A 21,358-nucleotide genomic window follows, 5' to 3' on the forward strand; every position below is an offset into this window, starting at 1 on the left:
GCATCATCCATTCAGGCGATCTTTCCAGGTCCTCTGCATTACAGAGCGATGCAACGGCTGAAAATCCAGCATCTCCGGAAAGGTCTCAGGTACTCCGACCAGATTCCCCTTACGGAGGAAGTGCGTTGGGAGATGCAGTGGTGGTTGGACCACATGGAGGCCTGGAACGGTCGAGCCCTATTCGGTGCGTCCCCGGAGCTGGTGATCGAATCCGATGCCAGTCGGTGGGGTTGGGGAGCCCGCTGCGGGTCTGTCTCGACGGGAGGTCGTTGGTCCCCTCAGGAGTTGGCTCTCCACATCAACTGCCTGGAACTCCTAGCGGGTTCGTTTGCAATCAAGTGTTTTTCTCGCCTTCGTCCGAGTTGCTGCCTTCTTCTCCGGATGGACAACGTGTCCGCAGTCCGGTATGTCAACAAGTTGGGCGGGACCCGATCCAAGGTGTTGGCGGAGATAGCCAAGGATTTTTGGCATTTTGGCCTTCAGAGGAAGATCACTGTTATTGCGGAATATCTTCCGGGGTGCCACAATCAGATTGCGGATTGGCACTCCAGACATCTCCGGGATTACAGCGACTGGAGGCTTCACCCTCGAGTATTCCGTGCTCTCCTTCGGCGATGGGGTCCATGTCAGTTGGATCTATTTGCCTCTCGCCTCAACGTGCAACTTCCGCGCTTTTACAGTTGGAGGCCGGACCCTCAGGCTCTGGCCACGGATGCTTTTCTTCAGCAGTGGCCGTCGACCCTCTGTTATGCTTTTCCACCTTTTCAAATGATTCCCAGAGTGTTGGCCTACTCCAAACGGTTTCGGGCGGATCTGATTCTGATTGCCCCTCTCTGGAGGGCCCAAGCATGGTTTCCGGTGCTTCTGGAGATGTGCTGCGCTCCGCCGTTCCTTCTTCCCCCGTTGGCGAATCTCTTGCTGGATCCTCTCGGAGATCCACATCCCCTGATCCTGTCCGGTTCCCTTCGACTGCTGGCGTGGAGGATCTCAGGGATCGCTGGACGCTCCCAGGCATTTCTAGCGACGCTTCCAAATTCCTTAGTGACGCATGGGCCCCCAATACTCACAAACGATATAAAGGGTCCTGGAAGCGTTGGTGCGATTGGTGTGCTCAACGGGAAGTTGATCCAGTTTCAGCAGATATCAGTATGATTATTAATTTTTTGGCGTCCTTGGCCACTTCTGGCCTGGCTTATTCGACGATTAATGGCTTTCGCTCCGCTATTTCAGCGGGTCATGTCCACATAGATGGGAAGCCTGCGGGTGAACATCCCTTTATTTCCAGGTTGCTTAAAGGGGTTCGTTTTGCGAAACCTCCCACGCCTAAATATGTTACTTTATGGGATGTTTCTGTTGTTCTCAGGTTCTTAGAGGCTTGGCCTTCGAATCCCTTGTTATCCCGCAAACAATTGTCTGCGAAATTGACGATGTTACTTTGTCTGGTTTCTTGTAAGCGTGTGTCGGATGTCCACGCTTTGGATTTAGCTGGTCGCAGTTTTACTCCGGAAGGGGTTACCTTTCGTCTTTCTAGACGTACGAAATCTAATACGCCTTCCATTTCATATCCTTCTTTTCCTTCTCGCCCCAACCTTTGTGTTGTACAATGCCTTAAGGATTATGAGGTGAGTACTGCTTCTTTCCGTTCAGACATGCTGGGTCAACTTTTGATTGCCTTACAAAAACCTTTCCGCCCCGTCACTCCAGCTACTTTGGCGCGCTGGGTGCGGTGGCTTATGTCTGAAGCGGGTATTGATGTGTCTGTGTTCGGCGCGCATTCTGCACGTGGGGCTATGGCCTCTAAAGCTTATTCTATGGGTGTTACTCTGTTCGATATTATGAAGGCTGCAGACTGGTCTTCTGATTCTGTATTCAAAACGTTTTATTATAAACCTATTGCTAGTGTTGCTTCTGTTGTGGTGGAACAGCTTTAAAAAAGCATAATCGGAGCCTCCTGTCCTGACATAGAATTCAAAATTTGCAAACATTCGTGACAAGAATTTTCAATTCTATTAAGGACTAGGAGGCGAGGATTATCCCACCCGTTGTTCATATTTGCTTGCTAATGTATTGTGACTGTTTAATTGCAAATTGCAAATATATCACTCCTTGTTTTTTTCCCTCCCTGGATTGCTCTTGACGCTCTTGCAATTTAGATGTTACGGCTCTGTGTCTTTTCCAGGTTCTGACCAGAAGTGATGTGGTTTGTTCTCCTCCGGAGTGTCATTCTCCTCCTGGCTTCTGTCCCCGAAGTTCTTCGGCTGCCTACTTCAGGATCCTCTGGATTTCTGCTGCTTGTTTGGAGTTCTTGTTCTTGATTTACTTGGGATTTTATTTTGATCTGGACCTGTTTCCACAAAGAAAGAGGAAGAAGGACTAATGTTGGGTCCTTTTATACGCTACTCTCTATGGTCATTCCCTAGTATTCATGGGAAATGTAGTTTTTTGGTTGTTTTTATTGGCTGCTGAGCATTTCAATAAAGAAATGAGAAAGCATAATCCTCGCCTCCTAGTCCTTAATAGAATTGAAAATTCTTGTCACGAATGTTTGCAAATTTTGAATTATATTGTTTGTGGTATTCTTTGAGCGGAGCACAGTGGCGGCAGAAACCACGTGTTGCCGTTTCCTGGGATATGTGACTGTTCACTTGCATGGTTATTGAATAGCGGTGCGTTGTGGTGGTCGCAACCACACGTTTCCTTATTCCATTTTTTCTTTGTTTATACTTAGACTCTCAGACTTTGTAGTCTTAGGGTTCAACAAAAGGGGAACGCTTCGGACGAAGATTAGTTTTCCTAACCTTGATTTCTTTGAGGAAAGGGGATTATCAGAAACTTAACTTCAGCAGGGTCAAGAAAATCACTATTTTCCTGAATGGTGTGTTCATTGCTCAATATCACTATATTTCAATTTCATACGCAATTTATGAGTAACAGATGTTTATTTGGTGCGTTTGTTTCTAGAAACCTCTGGATAGGATTCAAGCATACTCAACTTAGAATGGGTTGCTACATTTCCTATCAGGTATTCAGGGTTTAGTGAGAATTCAGGAGCGTAGTAATATGTGTTGGCTTGTTTATACATTTTGTTGTTTTGTCATTTCAGGTCCTTTTTCCCTGCTGACCCTTCCCTTTTCCTTTCCCTCGCCTGATAGTTCGAGCACCCTGTGTTATATATTCAGGGTGTTGGAAACGTCAGGAGGTGGACCCTTATCTTCATCATCCGGATCCTGCGGAGCACATCCGACACGTACGGGGTGAGTTTAAATCCAGGGAGCCGGGGAAGGCAACGTTGCCAGCGAGGAAGAATGTGTGGACAGGGGTGAGTCCAGAGTAGTCCTGAGTAAAGCTTAAGGGAGCCTTGTACAGCTGAAGTCAATCCGGGCTTTAAGTGGGAGGGGTCCTGCCAGTGCTCAGCTCCGGCAGTTCTAAAACGTAGAAGCTGAGACGGGTCCCTATAGGACTCTCTATTTTTGCCCTCCTCCTAAAGGGGGGGGACATCTTAACTCCGCAGCAGTACTACCCCTCCACTGCCTTTGATGTAACGTCAAAGAGATTCATTATAGTTCTTTCTGTCTCATAATTTCAGAACTGAAGCATTTTCAATGCTATAAATATAGCCTACGTTTTTGCTAATTTAGCTTATGCACCTAACACCTATTGACAAAGCCAATAGTCCTGGCTTGTTCTCGGTGGAATGTTACTTGTTGTATTATTTATCTGGATGTAATGACAGAAGTAACAAATTTACGAGTTGAGCTGCACACTACGCTAAGCACAGATTTTTTAGCTTATGTATTTTTAAGCCATGCCCTTAATAACATTGGCCATGCCCTCTAGAGACCCCCAGTTTTTTCATCCCACTTAAAGCCCTGGGCATGCCTGGTTGCATTCTCTCTTTGCCGTTTATAGCTCCATTGCAGGGGAATTCCAAGTGAGATGTTAGCAATGGAGTCAGTATTCAGCAGGCTCAATGTCCACTAGCTACACTTCATTTCTTTTAACTTTATTTTCCATTTTGCATACATACAATGCTCCTAGTAGCCATTACAATAAATTCAACCCACACCAGAAGCAAGCAAGCATTAGATCGTCATCAACAGCATAGTTAACACAAACGTCTACAACTGAAGTCGAAGGAGGGTATTGACCTTATACAGTAGATCTAATACATCAATATTTAACAAACAGGGAGAGTATTCCAACCACAGTACAGCTATTTGGCACAGCATCAACATACTATATGGTCCAATCTGGCAGCATTACATCCCCAGACGTCCGTACTCTAACTTGATCAACCAATCCCCGTACTGTCATGTCCTTCACCCGCCTCTTCCATTGTGGCTTGGTGAGGTATGCCTGGTATGGACCCCAGATGTTTTTGGGCTTGCAACGTGTAGGTATAAGATCATTAAAATGATATGATTGTGTATTGCAATAGGACAAATCATTGCACCATTCTTTTATTGTGGGAATAGGGTCCTTCATCCAAGGTAATGCTATCCTCCGTTTTGCTATCAGTATGCCCAATGCTAGTGACTTACATGTTCCTTTGGGGAACTCTGACATAGCCCAGAATGGCCACTAAGGGGGTCATAGTAAGCCTCACTCCTGCCATATCCTGTAGCGCAACATGCCCCGCAGCCCCAACGTTCTGGATTCCAGGGCAGTCCCACGCAAGCTGTGTAAAGTTTGCCTCAGTTGCCCCGCATCTTAAACATTTATCATCTGCCCTACGCCCACATCTATATAAACGAGCAGGGGTGTAGTACACTTTGCATAAATTAAAAATGTATCAGACGATGCCTGCCGTTTTATGAGATGGAATTTGAAAGTTTATACAGTATCAAAATTACACGCTGAAGGAACTGTGCTTGCAGTAAGTACGTTAAGGGAGTGTAATTTCATGGTTCCGGCAATTCCTCCCCCAGAGTCGCTCACAACGCTGGTCTAGCACGATGATTATGGAATTTTGCGGGCATGGGAGCCTCTAACTAATATGATTGCAGCAGGTCCCACTGTTTGAGCACCCCCTCATGGAAGTAATCACTCATAGTGCTAATACCCAGCAAATGCATAGCAAGGACAAATGCCTTTTCCTGCCGCATTGGCAAACATTCACACAGCTCTAGTGGTTATTTCGGGGAGTAGAGTAGGGTAATTCCCTGCATACCAGCGGCCCTCCAAAGGGGGATCCTTGTGCTCCCAACTGGATCTATCGTGCGATATCGTCTCTGTGGATTACTAAAGAGGTACTGCGACAGTGACGAGGAACTAACTGCATTGCGTACAAGACATCCACTAATTTAATGAACACTTCCACCACCCCACCCGTCTCAACACTGCCCTAAAAAAACACCACTCAACAGATAATTCCTGTGGCATGCACCTTCGGGTCAATACCGGCGATCGCACCGAAAAGCGTACGGAAGTTACTTGCCAGTGAGTGGGTGGATACTAATCCAGACTGCTCAGGGGTCACCACTATCGGGAGTAAGGGATCCAACCGATTCGCCAGAATTTTGGCAAATATCTTGGTGTCCGTATTAAGCAGAGATAGTGGTCTGTAAGATGAGTACTGCTGCGGGGGCTTATCCTTCTTTAACAGAGTAATCAGAGTGGCCTCAAGCATACTGGGGGGGGGGCATTATGCCATCTGTCATCATTTACTCAAATAGAGTGCCCAGATGCGGAACTAGCGGATCTTGATAAGCTTTATAGCATGCCTCTGTTAAGCCATCAGACCCGGGGGCTTTGTGATTGGACATGGTTTTCAAAGCTGCGGTTATCTCAGTAGGGCGCAGGCGCGCCATCCATTGCTCCCTATAGGAATTTGACAGCCACTTCATTGCTCTATATGCTAAATAGTCTTCATCCGATTCCTCTGAATTTGAGGGGCGTGAAGTATAGAGCTCTGTGTAATAATTGCCAAATTCATCTGCTATCTATGCTGAGCCATTTAGTACAGTACTGTTATCGTCACACAGCTCCAGGACTTCATTCGACGCTCTGACTGGCAGGGGAATGCAGCCAATGTACCGCTGGTCTTCTCCCCCTCCCCATACACTCGTGGTAGCATATTTCGCCAGATGCACAACTTCAGTTTGGGCCTCCTCGTTTTATTCGTCAATCCTAGCCCTGATCCAAGAGAGCACTGCGGGGGAAGGATCTGTAATAGCTAGCTGCTCTAGGTCCGCCAGTTCGGTCCAAAGTCTTAGTAGTCTCCGTCTGATGGAGCTAAGTACCCCCATATGTTTTGATATGACCACGTCCCTGCTATAAACCTTGAAAGTTTCCCATATGGTTCCCATTTTAGGGACATCCCCAAGATTGGTGGAAAAATAATGATCTCTTTTGGTACCTCTTCCTTAAATACAGTGTCCGACAAGGAATACTGGGGAAAGCTCCACGTTCGGACCCTAGGCTGGAGATCGTCTATTTTAACAACAGTTTGACTGGGGAGGGATCTGGTATGAAGGGTATTAAGTCTCAGGAGGCCAGCCACTAATCTGTGCGCGTATGTATGTCATGCACCGACGAGACGTGTGTGTACTCCCTTCCCAAAGGGGTGCGGTAACGCCATACATCCACCAAACCATCGGCTTCTGCTATTGCCACAATAGCTTTAGCTGCAGATGAGGGAGAAGGCGGAGGGTCTTTCGAGCGGTCAAGTGCAGGAGATTGTACGCAGTTAAAGTCTCCATCCCATAGAGTGGGCATTTTAAAATATGTGGTAAGCTTGTAATGCAAAGAATAAAATTGGGGTTATCTTAGTTCAGACCATATACTCCCACCACGCGTACATCTAGATTATCCTTTTAACAGTGCACTATAAGATACGTCCCTTCAGTATCTATTTCCACTGCTTGTATTTCAATGTTCTCTCCCTGCCACACCCATATCAGTACTCTGTGTGGTAAAACCAGCTGCTACACAAATACCCTTCATCCTTCTCTGTGACAAGAACCCAGACTTAAGTGCAAAATGAGTTTCCTGCAGCACAGCCACATCTATATGATGCCAGAGTAAATATAAAACCAACTTACGGATCTTTCGCTGATAATTTAACCCTCTAATGTTCCAGAAAGCTTATTGTATGGTCCCGCTGTGCAGTCGTTGTGTCATCCCCCCACTCATATTCATACCACAGGCAAACTGTTACAGTGATTGTGTTACTGCTTAGATAGAAACCGTTGATGTCATTAGAGCTACTGCTGCAAATTAATGACTGATCTATAATCCCCCACCCCCTCCCACATCATGTCCCCAAACATCTGACATAACATGTTCCCCCGTCAAAACACCTGCATCAATCAATCAACCAATCAATCAGGGGAAAGTGTGCTACTCACCATGAGGGTCTCCAGGCATGGAGGGGGTTGGGAGGGTCAGCAGATCTGTTAGCCGAAAAGACAAGTCTTGAGGGTCTTCCTGAAGGTGTTCAGGGAGGGGGCACGTCTGATGTATGCCGGTAGCTTGTTCCAGGTCTTGGCTGCAATGTGAGAGAAGGATCTTCCGCTCTATCTGTGCTGTCTCGGAGAAGAAAAGAGCGCTAAATTGGACTGGTCTGTGCTTCTCTGCCTGCTATCTAGCGTTTGGTGAGGACGGCGGTCTATACGGATTGCCCAGAAGAAGAGGAGCACCTTGCTGGGAATTCTGACTCCAGTCACTTGCGTGTTGCTGGGAGCTGGAAGCGCGACGCATCAAGAAGAAGCGTGTCGCTGCCACAGCTGAAATCATCGCAACGCTGGAGAAACGATCCTTCGCCGCATCTCCCTGGAAGCGTGTGTTCATCGAAGCTGCCTGCTGTCGCATCGCCGGGGAAGCATGACGCAGGGCATGTCGCGGCTCCAAAGTACAGAGTTGTCGCAAGGCGCCAGGGCGTCATCACATCGTCATCGCATCGCCGCATCAAGGGCGCCATCTTCTCGCATCGCAACCGGATCACTTTGCATCACCGCACCGGGCCCGCAGGCCAAGAATCTACGCATCACCTCCGCACCGGTAAGGCTCACGACGAGTCCCCTACTCTACGCAAGCATTAAGGACGGACACAACCATTCCCCCGGGTCACGGAACCTACGCATCTCCCCTTCTGCGAGCCCTTTTGCATACTTTGCGTTGCGCAGCCAGTTACTTTGTTGAGAACTTTTGTCGCATCTACCATCAACTTGAACTAGGAGACTTTAATCATCTTTTAAGTAACCTTAAGTGTAGTATTGTGGATTTTTGTCATTTGTGGTCTTGTGTTTAAGTTATGTTATGTTAATTTATTTCTTCTATAGCGCTCGGCTACTCCTAGGAGCATCCCGGCGCTTTGGCGAAGAGTATCAGCAAGTAAGACAACAACATAACAACTAAAATGCAGACAGAAAAGAGGGGAAGAAATTTGGTAAAAAAGCCACGTTTTAAGATCTTTTCTAAAAGCGAGGAGACTGGGAGCCTGTCTAAGGGAAAGTGGTAGTTCATTCCAAGCCTTCGGGGCTAGGTAGCGGAATGATCGACCTCCCATCCTTGCACGCCTGATAGCCGGGACGGACATCTTGGATAAACAAGATGATCTCAAAGACCTGCTAGGTGCATATCGGGAGAGACGTTTCCTTATGTACTTGGGGCCAGTGCCTTGTAAAGCTTTGAAGGCAAAAGTCAGGCTCTTGAAAAGAATTCGGTTTGCGATCGGTAACCAGTGTAAGGTGTTCAGTAGGACAGTGGCACCTGCTCTTCTCTGGAGCCTGTAAATAGCACGGGCTGCCGAGTTCTGGACTACTTGCAAACGGGTCAAAAGATATTTTGGTAGACCCAAAAAGAGAACGTTTGCATAGTCCAATCGAGATCCAATCAAGGCCTGAACAATTATCTTCCTATGCTGGAAAGACACTAAAGGAAGAAACTTCCTCAGCAACCGTAAAATGCCGAAGCATTTACCTGAAAGGCACGAAATATGTGGCCCAAAGGACAGTTCACTGTCCACAATCACTCCCAAGTTTTTAGCCTTGAGAGACACATTGTCAGGGGGAAACATATCTTGTGGCCACCAAGCTTTCCAATCTGGTTCACAGGCGCATCCAAAAAAGAGCAGTTCCGACTTATCGGAATTGCACTTTAAGCCATTACACCTAAACCACTCAAAGACCGCACCAAGGCAATCCCTGATCTGTATGCCGTCGACTGACCCGCCCCTATCACAAGTGAATAGGAGCTGGGTGTCATCGGCGTAAGATACGATCTGGGCGCCAAAGGACTCCGCGACTACCGCCAGAGGGGCCATAAAGATGTTAAACAGCATGGGGCTGAGAATGGAACCTTGCGGAACCCCCACCTCTAGCGGAGCCATATCAGCGGAGAAAGGGGGCGCCCAGATAGTTTGCCGGCGGTCGGCCAGAAATGATTTAAGCCAATTCCACACCGTTCCCCGAAGGCCGCTCTCCCAGAGTCTTACCAGGAGGCGATCGTGAGGAACGGTGTCGAAAGCCGCCGACAAATCAAGCATTACCAACATGGCACTTCCCCCGGAGTCGAGTACTTCCCGGATTGCATCCGTGACCTCGAGAAGAGCCGACTCCGTGCACGGAACCCAGATTGCGTGGCATGCAACAGATAGTTTCCTTCAATGAAATTGGAAATCGTCCGATGTGCAAATCTCTCGGCCACTTTTGCCAGAGCAGGGAGAAGGGAAATAGGCCTGTAGTTGGCATGGATAAGGGGGTCCAGGGTAGGCTTCTTGATCAGTGGCAGGATCAAAGCATGTTTCCATGCCTGCGGAACCACACCGGTTGACAGAGAGGAATTCAAAAGGGGGTTCAGCAGGACATTTATGGCAGGTGCCACCTTCCCCAGATATTTAGCCGGGCACGGATCAAGTGGAGAGCCTGATTTCAAACTTGACAGAAGCTCGAGAGAAGTATCAAGGCACAGATGGGGAAATTCTGAGAGAAAAGGGCCTAGACCCTCCATAAGTGAAGGGGGGGGTGAAGGGCCCGAAACCAACTGGGAGCTGGAGTGGGAAAGAGGCTTGAATGGTTGTGATTTTACCAACGAAGAAAGTTGCAAGCTGTTTTATCCATACTTCTGAATGAGTATGAGATGGAGTGCAGATGGCTGGAGAAGTAAAATCCAGGACAACTTTAAAAATTTCTTTACAGCCATTTTCAGCCTCATCAATTCGGCGCTTGAAATAAGCCTTTTTTTCATTCCAGATCGACTGATGGTAGGCTTTAGTTATCGCTCGAAATTTCAATTTTTAAGTCGGATCATAGACCCGTCTCCAAACTCTCTCAGCCCTTTTACATCCCTGCCGTTGCATCCTTAACTGGGGAGTGAACCATGGGGCCGACGCTCTACGTTCACCTGATTTAAGCTTTTTTTCGGGGATTAAGGTCTCAAGTCTGGTTATTAGCCATTTGTGGAAGAGACCAAGGTTCTCTTCCAAATTGCCCGGAAGAGGACATGGAAAGGTGGTAAGGGCCTCAGATAACATATCCATCGAAAGTAGATGGAAAGGGCGCGAAGTCCGCGTGGTCTCTATTGATTCTCTCACCCGAGTGATATCGGTGGCAGGCACGGAAAAGGAGATCAAGAAATGATCAGACCACAGTACTGGTTGTATGGACGTTATAGTTATAGATTTCGTTGAAAAAAACCTGATCCAGGGTATGGCCTTTATTGTGTGTTGGTTCTTGCAGAAACGGAGACAATCCTAATGGGGCTGTGACGTCACTAAGTTTCATTGCATCGGGGTCAAGTATATTATCCATGTGAACATTAAGATCCCCAAGAAGAATACAGTGCTCAGATCTAAGACAGGGGACTGAGAGAGCTACTTGTAGTTCATCAAAGAACAGCCCTGCAGGTCCCGGAGTTCTATACAGAAGAATCCCGGTACAGGCCTGGAGGGGAGAGAAATGAAGGGTGAAACCGAGAGCTTCACATCCCTGAATATTGTCTACCAGAAAGGTTGAGCAGGGAATGTTTTTATTTACAACTAGTGCTACTCCTCCTCCTCTGCCCGATATTCTATCCCTCCTAAAGATGTTGTAAACCGGTGGAATGGCGTTGGCTAAATCAGGAGCGGAGCAATCACTCAGCCAGGTCTCTGTAAGAAATAAGCATGATATATTGGAATTCTGTAATAAATTCCAGATAAAGAGAATGACAATTCAGAGATCTGGTATTAAGAAGAAAACATTGAAAAGGAGCCGGGATATTGTCCAGCGCAGTTCCAGTAGACATCGGAAGATGCCAACCGCAGATCGAGCAACCTTTCCTTGAGGCCCGACCGCCAGGGAAGATAAGATGACATTGGCCACGGTGGGGGCGTAAAGCAAGTAAATCTGCCGAGGTATAGCTAGTCATATCCATGAAACAGCACAGAAGTTCAGCTAACATGAAAACACCCAGCCGTCCTGCTCCGTCCGCTGCCGAGACGCTGACGGGCGCAGACGGGCAGGACTCTGGCAAGACTCCGGCAAAGCGGAGGCCGACCCGCTGCGTGATCCCGCTGCGCTCGGAGGACTGGTTTAAGTAGTCCCTCCAGGTGGGGAGCAAAGCGACCCTCCAGTACACTAAAGATGGCGCTAGAAGAGCGTCAAAGCCCTTCCCAAGATGGCGCCCGCTAGGGAAGCAAGAGAAACCCTCAGCCACCCCGGAACCGGGCCCGCTCAAGCGGCGGTGTTCTACCTATTAGGGTGCAGGTAAGGGGAGAGCCCCGAAAATGCTGCCAATTAAAATCAGGGTGGAAGAAAAGAAAAACGAACAAAAATACAAAACAGGGTGTTAAAAGCAAAACGCGCTCACCACGCTGCGCAAGAGCTGCTACAAGCTGCCAGTACCTGGCTAATATTTTCTATCAAGGTGCACAACCCATGAGGACCGCCTTAAGTAGTCCCTCCAGGTGGGGAGCAAAGCGACCCTCCAGTACACTCAAGATGGCACTAGAAGAGCGTCAAAGCCCTTCTCAAGATGGCGCCCGCTAGGGAAGCAAGAGAAACCCTCAGCCACCCCGGAACCGGGCCCGCTCAAGCAGCGGTGTTGTACCTATTAGGGTGCAGGTAAGGGGAGAGCCCCGAAAATGCTGCCAATTAATTATATAAGTCTATATAAAGAATACTAATTTTTATGCAACCTGTGTTGTCCATCTGTATTGTTATCACTGTATTACTGTGTATATTCACAAATGCTTAACACACTGCCTCTGAGATAAGCCGGTCTGCTCGTGCCAAGCTAACAAGGGGGTGAGCAGGGGTTATTAAGGAGTGTAATCCCCTTAACCTGACTTAGAAGTAAGGGTCCCTATTTGGACAAAGGTGAATACCATTTGCCATTTAGAGACCCCCAGATCTAACAAGGGCCATGTCTAAAGTGCCAGAGGAGAGGTAGGAGCCAGTTCCTGCAGCGATGTTCTCTCTAAGCGCTATATTTCAACTACCCCGCATGGTGAGTGTGCCTAGGAGGGAGCCTACCCCTGATTGTCGCACTGAAGAGCTACCGGGACCTGGAGGCGCTGTATAGCTCTGGGAAGTGGAGCACTGCCCGAGAGAGCTGCCTGCCTGAAAACCCAGCGGGAGCCTACCCCGCATTATTGCCACATTTGTGGTCGTATTTTTTGCACATTTGAAAAGCGGGTGCCCACCCCACGTAGTGCCACCCTTTTGCCGATTTAAAACCGGCGGGAGCCTACCCCGCATTTTTTTATGCTAATTTGGCGGGAGCCTTCCCCGCGCTTTGCCGCCTTTAGCGGGTGCCACCCTGCACTTGCCGACAAGAAGGTAATCACCGCCACAACCCGTGGTTGCAGGGAAAACCCCGGGCCACTTCACTGCTCGCAGCAACCCGGAGGCCAGACAGGAGTGCGCCTGGTTGGGGGCGTGCCCCACCAGCCAGAAGGAAGTGGAGGTGTGGTGGGGCTCCCCTGGTGACGAGAAGCCCTGTGTGCGAGGAGAGACGGAGCAGGAGCCCACACCGCCGGTCAATGCCCCCGCGAGTAAGGCAGCACAGGAGGTGAGAGGAGGGAGGCCCCAGAAGCCGTTGGGAGCCTCGCACCCTCCCGGTTGAAGTCCCGGGTCGAAGGAGGGGGGCCCGGGTGAAGGCGGGAGGGGCGCTGGTGTTGGGGGGGCTCTCATAAGTAGGAGAGCCCCAGGAGTGTAGTAGTTGCTGCCTGAAGCTGCTGACGGTGCTCTCATGCACCGAGGAGAGCCACGCGACCTCTGCAGAGAAGAGGACAGAGCCCCAAGTGTAGCCGCAGGACAGTTGGTGAGTGGGGGCTGAACTGGGAAGCGGGCGTGAGACACCCCGCCGGTGCCTGCCCGCCTGAGCGGCCACGTGGGTCAGCGGGCCGCTTTGACGTTGACGAGGCAGTGTGGAGGGGGCATCCGGGTACATTGCCAGTGCCAGTCTCCTCAGTCAGGCTCTCCGAGGGGACCTCAGTGCCCGCGCTAATCTGTGCCTCACAGCTTCACAGGGCCGGCGGGCAGCTGCAACAGGGGAGGGCCTTTGCATTGGGGAGTCCCGGAGTGGGGCTCCAGAGGCACTGTAAGTGCCAGTGACTTGGTTGGACACAACTGCCCCGGTGGACAGTGGGCAGTTGCGACGTGAGGCAAAGTCTATTTGGAGAGTCCCAGAGTGGGGTCTACATCTGCCCAGGGTGGTAGTCTTGTATGCATAGGGCACTTACACGGATGATGAAACCTTGGGGCCCACAGGTTTATGTATAAGGTGATTGTGGGGGGATGTCTGTCTATGCCTTATTCATTTCTGCTGCAAAGGTGATGCGTTGTCGCATGCACATGCTAATTTGGTGATTCACTCCCCTGGGTTATGTGAATGTTATTAATGCTAACAAGGTTTTTGGTATGCCTATTGCAGATGTTGCCCACCGGTATCCCCAGGATGTTTTAGGGTGATACCCACTGTTTAGGTTGCCTACGCGAGGCCCATTAGGATGTTTTAGGTTAGGCCTGTGCTATTGTGTTCATGTTAATGCTTTTAGGCCTAATGCCACATGATTTATGCCTACTGTGCCTAAAGCTAAAGTTATGCCTCCATGTTCATATGCTTGATGCCTATGAGGTAAAATGAGTTTATATGCCTACGGGGTTGCTCATACTGTGATTTATGATGTTGGTGTTCTGCCTACTCTGATTTCTGCCTCACGCTAATGTGACAATACCCCTATCTTCACATGTTGCTATAGCCTGTGATCCATGCTAACAAGGTTTAGACTCACAGGTGCATGTCTAATGGTAAGGTTTTTTATGCTTCGTGCAATGTGCTTCATGCTACTGACGATACCTTCATGCTTGCATGTTTATGCTCAATGCGAATACGTTTGGAGCCATTGTTAATGTGATTTTTGCTAATGCTATGCAGGATGTGATGCATGCCCATGATTTATGTTAATCCTCCTGAGGCCTACTGCTTTTATGCTAATGCTGTTGCAGTTATGCGGATAATGAGTTTCCCCTAAGGCTAAAGTCGATGGACTTCATCTTTATTCTTTACACTTTCATTTATCCTAACTGTACATTTATTCTGGGTATCTAGTGATGGTCCTGGCAGCGGCCCAATCGGCCCTTCCCTGTATATAATCCCCTGTAAATATTGACTTGGCGCCAGTTGGCACAGTGTAGAAAATTCCGTGATTGTCCTGTGTTTACCTAATACACAAGTTATTTATCACCTAACTTGGTGTGGAGTCTTTCTGTAGGGCGCCTTGTGTGTCGCCTGTGTGTGCTGTGCAGATGCTTTACACATTTTTAGCACGCCCCCTCTGCACCACGCTACCAGTGTCTAACAGTGGTGGTGGATGGGTCTTTGGTGAGGGAGAGGATGAGTGGGGTATTGTCAGCGTGAAATGACCCCTGTGGAACTCTGCAGGTGATTTTCATGGGATCAGAGAGGAATGGTGGCAGTCTGATCCTTTCGCTTCTGCTAGTGAGGAATGATCGGATCCATTCCAGTGCTGTTCCTAGTATGCTTGCATTGTATAGTCTGGCGATGGGAGACAGTGTCGAAGGTTGCTGATAGGTCGAGTAGGATGAGGGCTGTGGAGTGGCCTTGGTTCAGGAGGGTGCAGATGTTGTCTGTGGCGGTGAGTAGGGTGATCTAGGTGCTGTGGTTGCTTCGCAATCTGGATTGGGATGGGTCAAGGACGGTGTTCTCTTCGACGATTCGGGTCAGTGCCCGGTTGACTGTTTTCTCTGCAGCTTTGGCTATGAAGGGGAGGAGCGAGAGGGGCCAATAGTTCTTGAGGTCGTTGGGTCAGCTGTGGGCTTCTTGAGCAGGGGTCTGACTTCTGCGCGCTTCCTGTCATCTGGGAAGGTGCCTGTTTTGAAGGTGGTGTTGATGGTGCATTGTAGTTCAGGCAGCAGCGGCTCTGTGGTAGATGTGAGGAGGGCAGAGGTCGGTAGGACCCCCCCGAGTGGATGCCTTTCATGGTCGAGGCAGTTCTTCGGCCATGATCGGTGTCCTGTTGGAGATGGTGGTCTGGCTGGTGTTTCTGGGGAGCAGGGGGCCAGTTGTGGTATCTGATGGATGGTGGACAAAGTTGTCTTTTTTGTTTTTGATCTTGGTGTGGAAGTAGGTTCCAAGCTTATAGCAGAGATCATGGGATAGGGTGAAGTAGTGTGGCTCACTGGTTAGAGGCGGCAGACCCGAGAGCAGAGGACGGCCCGGGACCAGGGTTCGATTCCCGGCGCGGCAGGTTTCTGGACCAGGGTCAGCGGACTCGATAATTCTCTCGCCTCGGTGCCCACTCTGATCAGCGTTCACACTCGGCAACTCTGGGCATTAGCTTGCCTCATCTTCACTAACGGCCCCACCAGACCGCCGGGGATGCCTGGTCTCACCCTGGAGATACCCATTAAGGGACCATCTCTCAGGGAAGCCAGGAAGGGTTTCGCAGCGGTCGAAGCGCCTTGGGACCCTACGGGTAAGTAGTGCGCTATATAAATGCCTATACATACATACATACATACATACATGTCTGTAGATGGCACTGAAGAGTTCCTTGGAGTTGGTGAGGATTTTGTTGTGGACGAAGTTCCTCTTGGTGGTTCTGATTTAGTTGTGGTAGTCCGTCATGGCATCTTGTAGGTGGTGTACTTTTAGGTTGTCTTGGTGTTTCTCCAGTTCTTCTCCAGGTGTCTGCAGGTGCGCCAGTCTTCTTGGAGATTGGTGGTGAACCAGTCGGCTTTCCTGGGGCACTATTTGTCGGGGTAGCGTAGAGGGTCTGCCAATAACAATGTTTAATACACGTGACGGTGGTGAGTGCCCAACCAACTGTTACAAACTAAAACATCGCTGCAACCATTACGTTAATTAACATGTCTATCCATGACTTACAACTGTTAAGCAAAATCAAACCATATTACTCAGACACTAGAACAGCAATATGCCAATATCATATTAAGCATACAGGAGCTTCCGGCCCCTGCCCGCCACAGCTATAACACTCAGGCATCATTTGAACAAAGACAGAAACTGTTATCCCCATCTTGAAGTGCAGCCTCTACCCTCTCTACTACCGATTAGTTAAGGATAGGCTTTCATAAATCATGCATAATCCTACCACATATGTGGTTTCTGTTTATAAGGTATACCCTCAGCAGGTGGTTAATCAGTCATTTTGCTCAAGCGTTCCTGCAGAGTTATTGTCTCTGGAGTCACTTTCTTGCACCTGCTTATTGGCCTGTGCTTTAGCATAGCCGAGCGCCTGCTGTGCGTTGCTGGGGTCCATGTAAACTTTCACTTTGCCATTGAAAGTGACCTTCGGGCAGGCCGGATAGAGCATGGCATAATCAATGTTAAGCTCTCTCAGCTTACGTTTGATGGGAGCAAATCATCTGCACGCCTCCTGCACCTGCGGGGTTAAATCTGGATACAAAGACAAAATGGAGCCCTTATGATTGAATGTTCGAAGTTCTCTTGCTCTCCATAATGCTGCGCCCCTGCCTCGGTAATTCAGTATATGAGCTATGATTGGACGTGGAGGGGCCCCAGGCAAAGGACTTGGTGCTAGCGAACAATGGGCATGCTCCACCACAAAAATAGAGAAAAAGGCATCCCGGCCCAACATTGTGACAAGGAGGTTCTTCACTTATAACTCCAAGTTTCCCATCAGGGTTGACTCCGGCAGCCCCACTATACGCAGATTGTTGCGCCTGGTGTGCGCTCTGAGATGTTGGGCCTTAGCCTGCAGGGTCTCCACAAGTTTCCCCATTTGCTTCTGGTCGCTCGAGGCTTCAAAATTGTGATCTTCAACTTCTGAGAATCTCCTCTCGACCATGTCAATTCTCTCAGGATGTTTGTCCAACTGCTCCGACATGCGATCCATGTGGTAAGAGAGAGTCTAGTTTTTCAGTCAATCGTGGATAGGCTCCTCTGCATGGTTTGTAGTATGTGGCGCAAGTCGCCTCCCAGTTCTGTCCCAGAGGTGCCCTGCTCCCCCAGATCTGCATCCGTCCCATCCTTTCTCAACCTGGATGATTTGCGCTGATCAAACTGCACTTTTGATTGCGTTTTGTCTGGCTTCCCTATGGTGTTGTCGTATACAACTTGTTTGCACAGCACCCTGAATTGGCAGTCTTCTAGGTCATACTTAGAGTAATGTTTTTTGCCCCAGGGCCCTCAAGCAATCACTCTTAGCTGTGAGCCACAGGGGTTGGTGCCGCCACCGCTCAGAACCTCTCACCTCGAATTGGTGCCAGCGGCGCTGCCCCCCCCCACCTAGCAGGCTCCAGTGGCGCTATGATTGGCACGATACTGTAAAAAGGGCTCCTCTCACCAGTTCCTCTTCACACGTTTTGAACTCTCCGTGCCTTGTGCAGGCAACCCACCACAGGAGCAGCAATGGCATCAATCCAGCTGCCCAACCAAGGCCCTTCGCATGGTAGCCAGCCTCCCCAGCAACACAGAGGTTGGCAGGGGATTGAGGTGAACCGGGCCCACTCTACCAGTGCCTGCCCGTCCAGATTGAGCGATAACTGAAAGACCCAGTGTCAACGCTTAAACACCGCTGGGTAGGCCTGGCGTCAAGTAAGACCCAGGAGCCATTATTGTTGGGAAACCCCGTGTAGACCGAACAATTCCCGCCGATGCAGCATGACTCAGCCTCGCGATTGAGTGGAGCTTGGGTGCAGCCAGGCAGCAGGCCTCCGGTCACTCACCGCTATCTCCCTTGCTTACGCGGCCCAGGCCCGCCCTGTCCGGGAGGCAGTCTCCTCAAGCAAATGCAGCAGCGCAACGGTACCTCAGGACCTGATGACTAGGGGCGTCCGCCCCAGGCACCACTGCCAAAACAGACATCTGCACGCTGCGCCCTCTTCAGCTGGGCATTTCAAGGAATGAGAGACGTTCCAGACGTCGAGTAGGCCAAGCCATTGCTTCCGGATTGAGCCCACGATCCGCACTGTCTGTGTGCCCACCATGGATTGAAAGGTAACGTTCGGATGCTGGTGCCCTGGGCTTTGGGTTATGCCCTTTCAACACAGTCTATGACCATGGAAGCAGCAAGTATATTTAGGATTGCGGCAATGTCGGCGGGAGCACGATTACATTGTAGCCATCTTGTGGCCAGGCAAGCTTTGCCCCCCGGCTACTCTTAACTAAACACTCACCTAAAAGCTCCTGTGTGCCTATGCCAGGGCTCTCCAAAGTCGGTCCTGGAGGGCCAGATCCATGCCAGAGTTTTAGCATATCACCATTTAGATAAATGTAGTTATCTAAAAAATCTGGCATGGATCCGGCCCTCCAGGGCCGACTTTGGAGAACCCTGGCCTATGCTGTGCTGTGTAATTGGATATATGTAGCACATGTATCATTGAGGTGGAACCCCTCAGTCCATCCTAGCCCAGGGTCCCCCGCAGTCACCAAGGGTACCACCCCTGGAATGCTGAATCAGTGGCCTTACATCAGATTTCCAGGGTAGGTTATGGAAGACCTGTTCAATTCCTGCTTGCGTCCATACACTCCTTGGAATTCCATAGAGTTACATAAAATCTCAGTTTAATTCCACAGAGTTTGACCAACGAGTGGAAGTAAGCATGTGTGGAAGTAAGCAGAGGAGTTGGCCTAACGGCTAGGGCGCTCGACCTCGGACCTTGGGGATCTGGGTTCGAGTCTCGGTAACGACGCCAAAACCTCCTGTGATTCTGGGCAAATCACTTAATCTCCCCGTGCCTAAAATGAAAGTGTGTCCTCATGTAACGTAACTGGAAAATATGTAAAGCGTTCTGATACCTGATTTGGTTCGGGTCTAGTTCGCGCTATATAAAACTCAGAATTTGTTTTTTTTTTTTTTTTAAATGTTGTGCTTCATGCACTGTCATTTAGCGCCTGGAGCGTGTTCCGTGCTGAAATATCAGCACAAACGGCACCACGCAGTGAGCCAGAGGGTGCAGCTACTCGATTTGACTTTGCTGCCACTCTAGTAGCTTTTCTACTCTAGCGGCTTTCAGACCGCAAATGGTCATGGTCATGGCTGACTGTTAGAAAAATCTCTGGATGTCTTCCTAGTGACCAGAAATTGCACTAGGGGATGTCAAATCTCACTCACGCTCGCCAACTTGCCTTTCTGGAGCCATGCGCGAGAGAAGATTCCACCAAAATTGACATTTTAGCTTTTGGGGCTCAAATGCGTGCAATGGCAGGGCTGCCATCTTTAACTGAACTTTCTTTCATTTGAAGAAACCCATTCAAAGACGGTCACCCCATTTGCATGCACACTAATGGCAGCCAGCAGGGAAAAACAAACACATTGACGAAGCCAATAGCTTTCAGGGCAGAGACCTAATGGCTCTTCCAATGCTCACTTACATCAGCAGTCAACACAGACCTCTGCTATTCACTGCAAAGAATACAACCCTAAGGACACAATCCATTTTCCGTATCAGGACGTTTCTTGGGCCTGCTGTATCTCTTGGCCTTTCCAAGGGCTTGAGCCAGTCTTTCCTCAGGCCCTTATCCAGTCTTGGCCCTTTCACCTTCTCAGGCACTTTTCCAGTCTTGAGCAAGTCCTCTCTCCTGGCCCTTACACAGCCTTGGGCCTGCCCCCTTCCTTCTCCTTTTCAAGTCTCGGGCCACCCCCTTCTCTTGGCTATTGCCAAATATTAATCCTTTCTCCTTTGCTGCTTCTTTTCTATGGTTGGGCTGACCTCTCCTGCCCAGGCTGGTGCCTGGCCCAGTCTGCTTCTTTCCCATTGTTTAATCTGCCCCTCTTATGGCACTTTGCAGTGTTGCCCTATGTTCTTGCCAAACCCATAACCAACTTTAGGTCATCCTCTTCCTGTGGACATCATGACAAATGTATGGCAGCCATAACATTATTTTTAAAACATTGTGTTTTGTGGCTAAGAAATTGAGGTAAAGAGTGCTTGCAGTGATTTAACCGCAATGACTGTATTCATTTCTCAGATGTGGACATTATGGTATAGGATAAAAGCTGTTTCGTGGTTGTGAAAACACCTCAAAAATGTTCTGAAATTACAAAACTCCAAGAATTGATTGTTGCTATGAGTTCGGGTACGTTTAAGCAGAGTGATGCATCTTAGTAACATTGTGGGGGTGTGAGCTTCAAATTTTCCCACAATCACTCTGGCATATAATTTTAAAATACATTACACGACAAGCAGGGCGCATGAGAGGGGTTGAAAGGGCAGTGGCAGGGGAGAGAAATGCGGAGAAGGTAAGAGCACTAAGTGAGAGAAAACACAATATTTTATAAAATAACCAATGTTTTTGGGGACTTTCAAAACAGAGCAGGGGGGGGGGTTGTTTGTGTGCATGCAACACTCCCAGGTGAAAGCACCTCACTATACCCTACTGTAAGTACCTGCACCCGACTATTCATCAGAAAATACATTTATTTGGAGGTGTCACGCTCCAAACCCCCTGTGAAGCTATGTCCCTTCTCAGGCCCTCTCTCTTTTGATCAGGTTTACGTGACATGAGACTGCCATGCTTCTGTCTTCTGTCCTCCAGTTGTAATACAGCCGTGAAGAAACCTGCACTCACCTCTTAACGGCCGCCGAGTCACGTCTTTTCAATGTCACCAATTGACTGCTATCCGTCGTGAGATCCTTTCCAATTTTAGTATCTTCCCTGTTAAAAAGCATCATTATGTAGAGTTAATGAAAGAAATATCAATAATGTGTATTATGGAATAAACATAACAGCAAAATTAAATCAATACCATTTGTTGTTATGTGTTTGGTTAAAATGCCATAGATACATATTTGGGATGAAGAAGTTAGAGAATCATGCTCAGGGATGAAAAAGAGCTGTAGGCAGGCATGTGCAAGAGTGAAGATGAATTTACTTCATCCTGGAGCCCACTGGACTGAACTCCAAGCAGCGACCACTGACAGTA

At 49.0% G+C, this 21,358-nt stretch overlaps 1 protein-coding gene across 3 annotated transcripts in view; it reads right to left on the reverse strand.

Annotated features, from left to right (window-relative positions):
• LOC144773609 (transient receptor potential cation channel subfamily M member 2-like) overlaps positions 1–21,358 on the reverse strand; it is a 1,291,174-nt gene that overhangs the window by 702,015 nt on the left and 567,801 nt on the right. For all 3 annotated transcript variants that reach the window (XM_078658751.1, XM_078658750.1, XM_078658752.1), the window contains one exon: positions 21,004–21,090. In XM_078658751.1, the coding sequence (XP_078514877.1) occupies positions 21,004–21,090 (87 nt within the window). The remainder of the gene's footprint in view (positions 1–21,003; positions 21,091–21,358) is intronic.

Source organism: Lissotriton helveticus, chromosome 8 (assembly GCF_964261635.1).
Source record: "Lissotriton helveticus chromosome 8, aLisHel1.1, whole genome shotgun sequence".
Classification (NCBI taxonomy): Eukaryota; Metazoa; Chordata; class Amphibia; order Caudata; family Salamandridae; genus Lissotriton; species Lissotriton helveticus.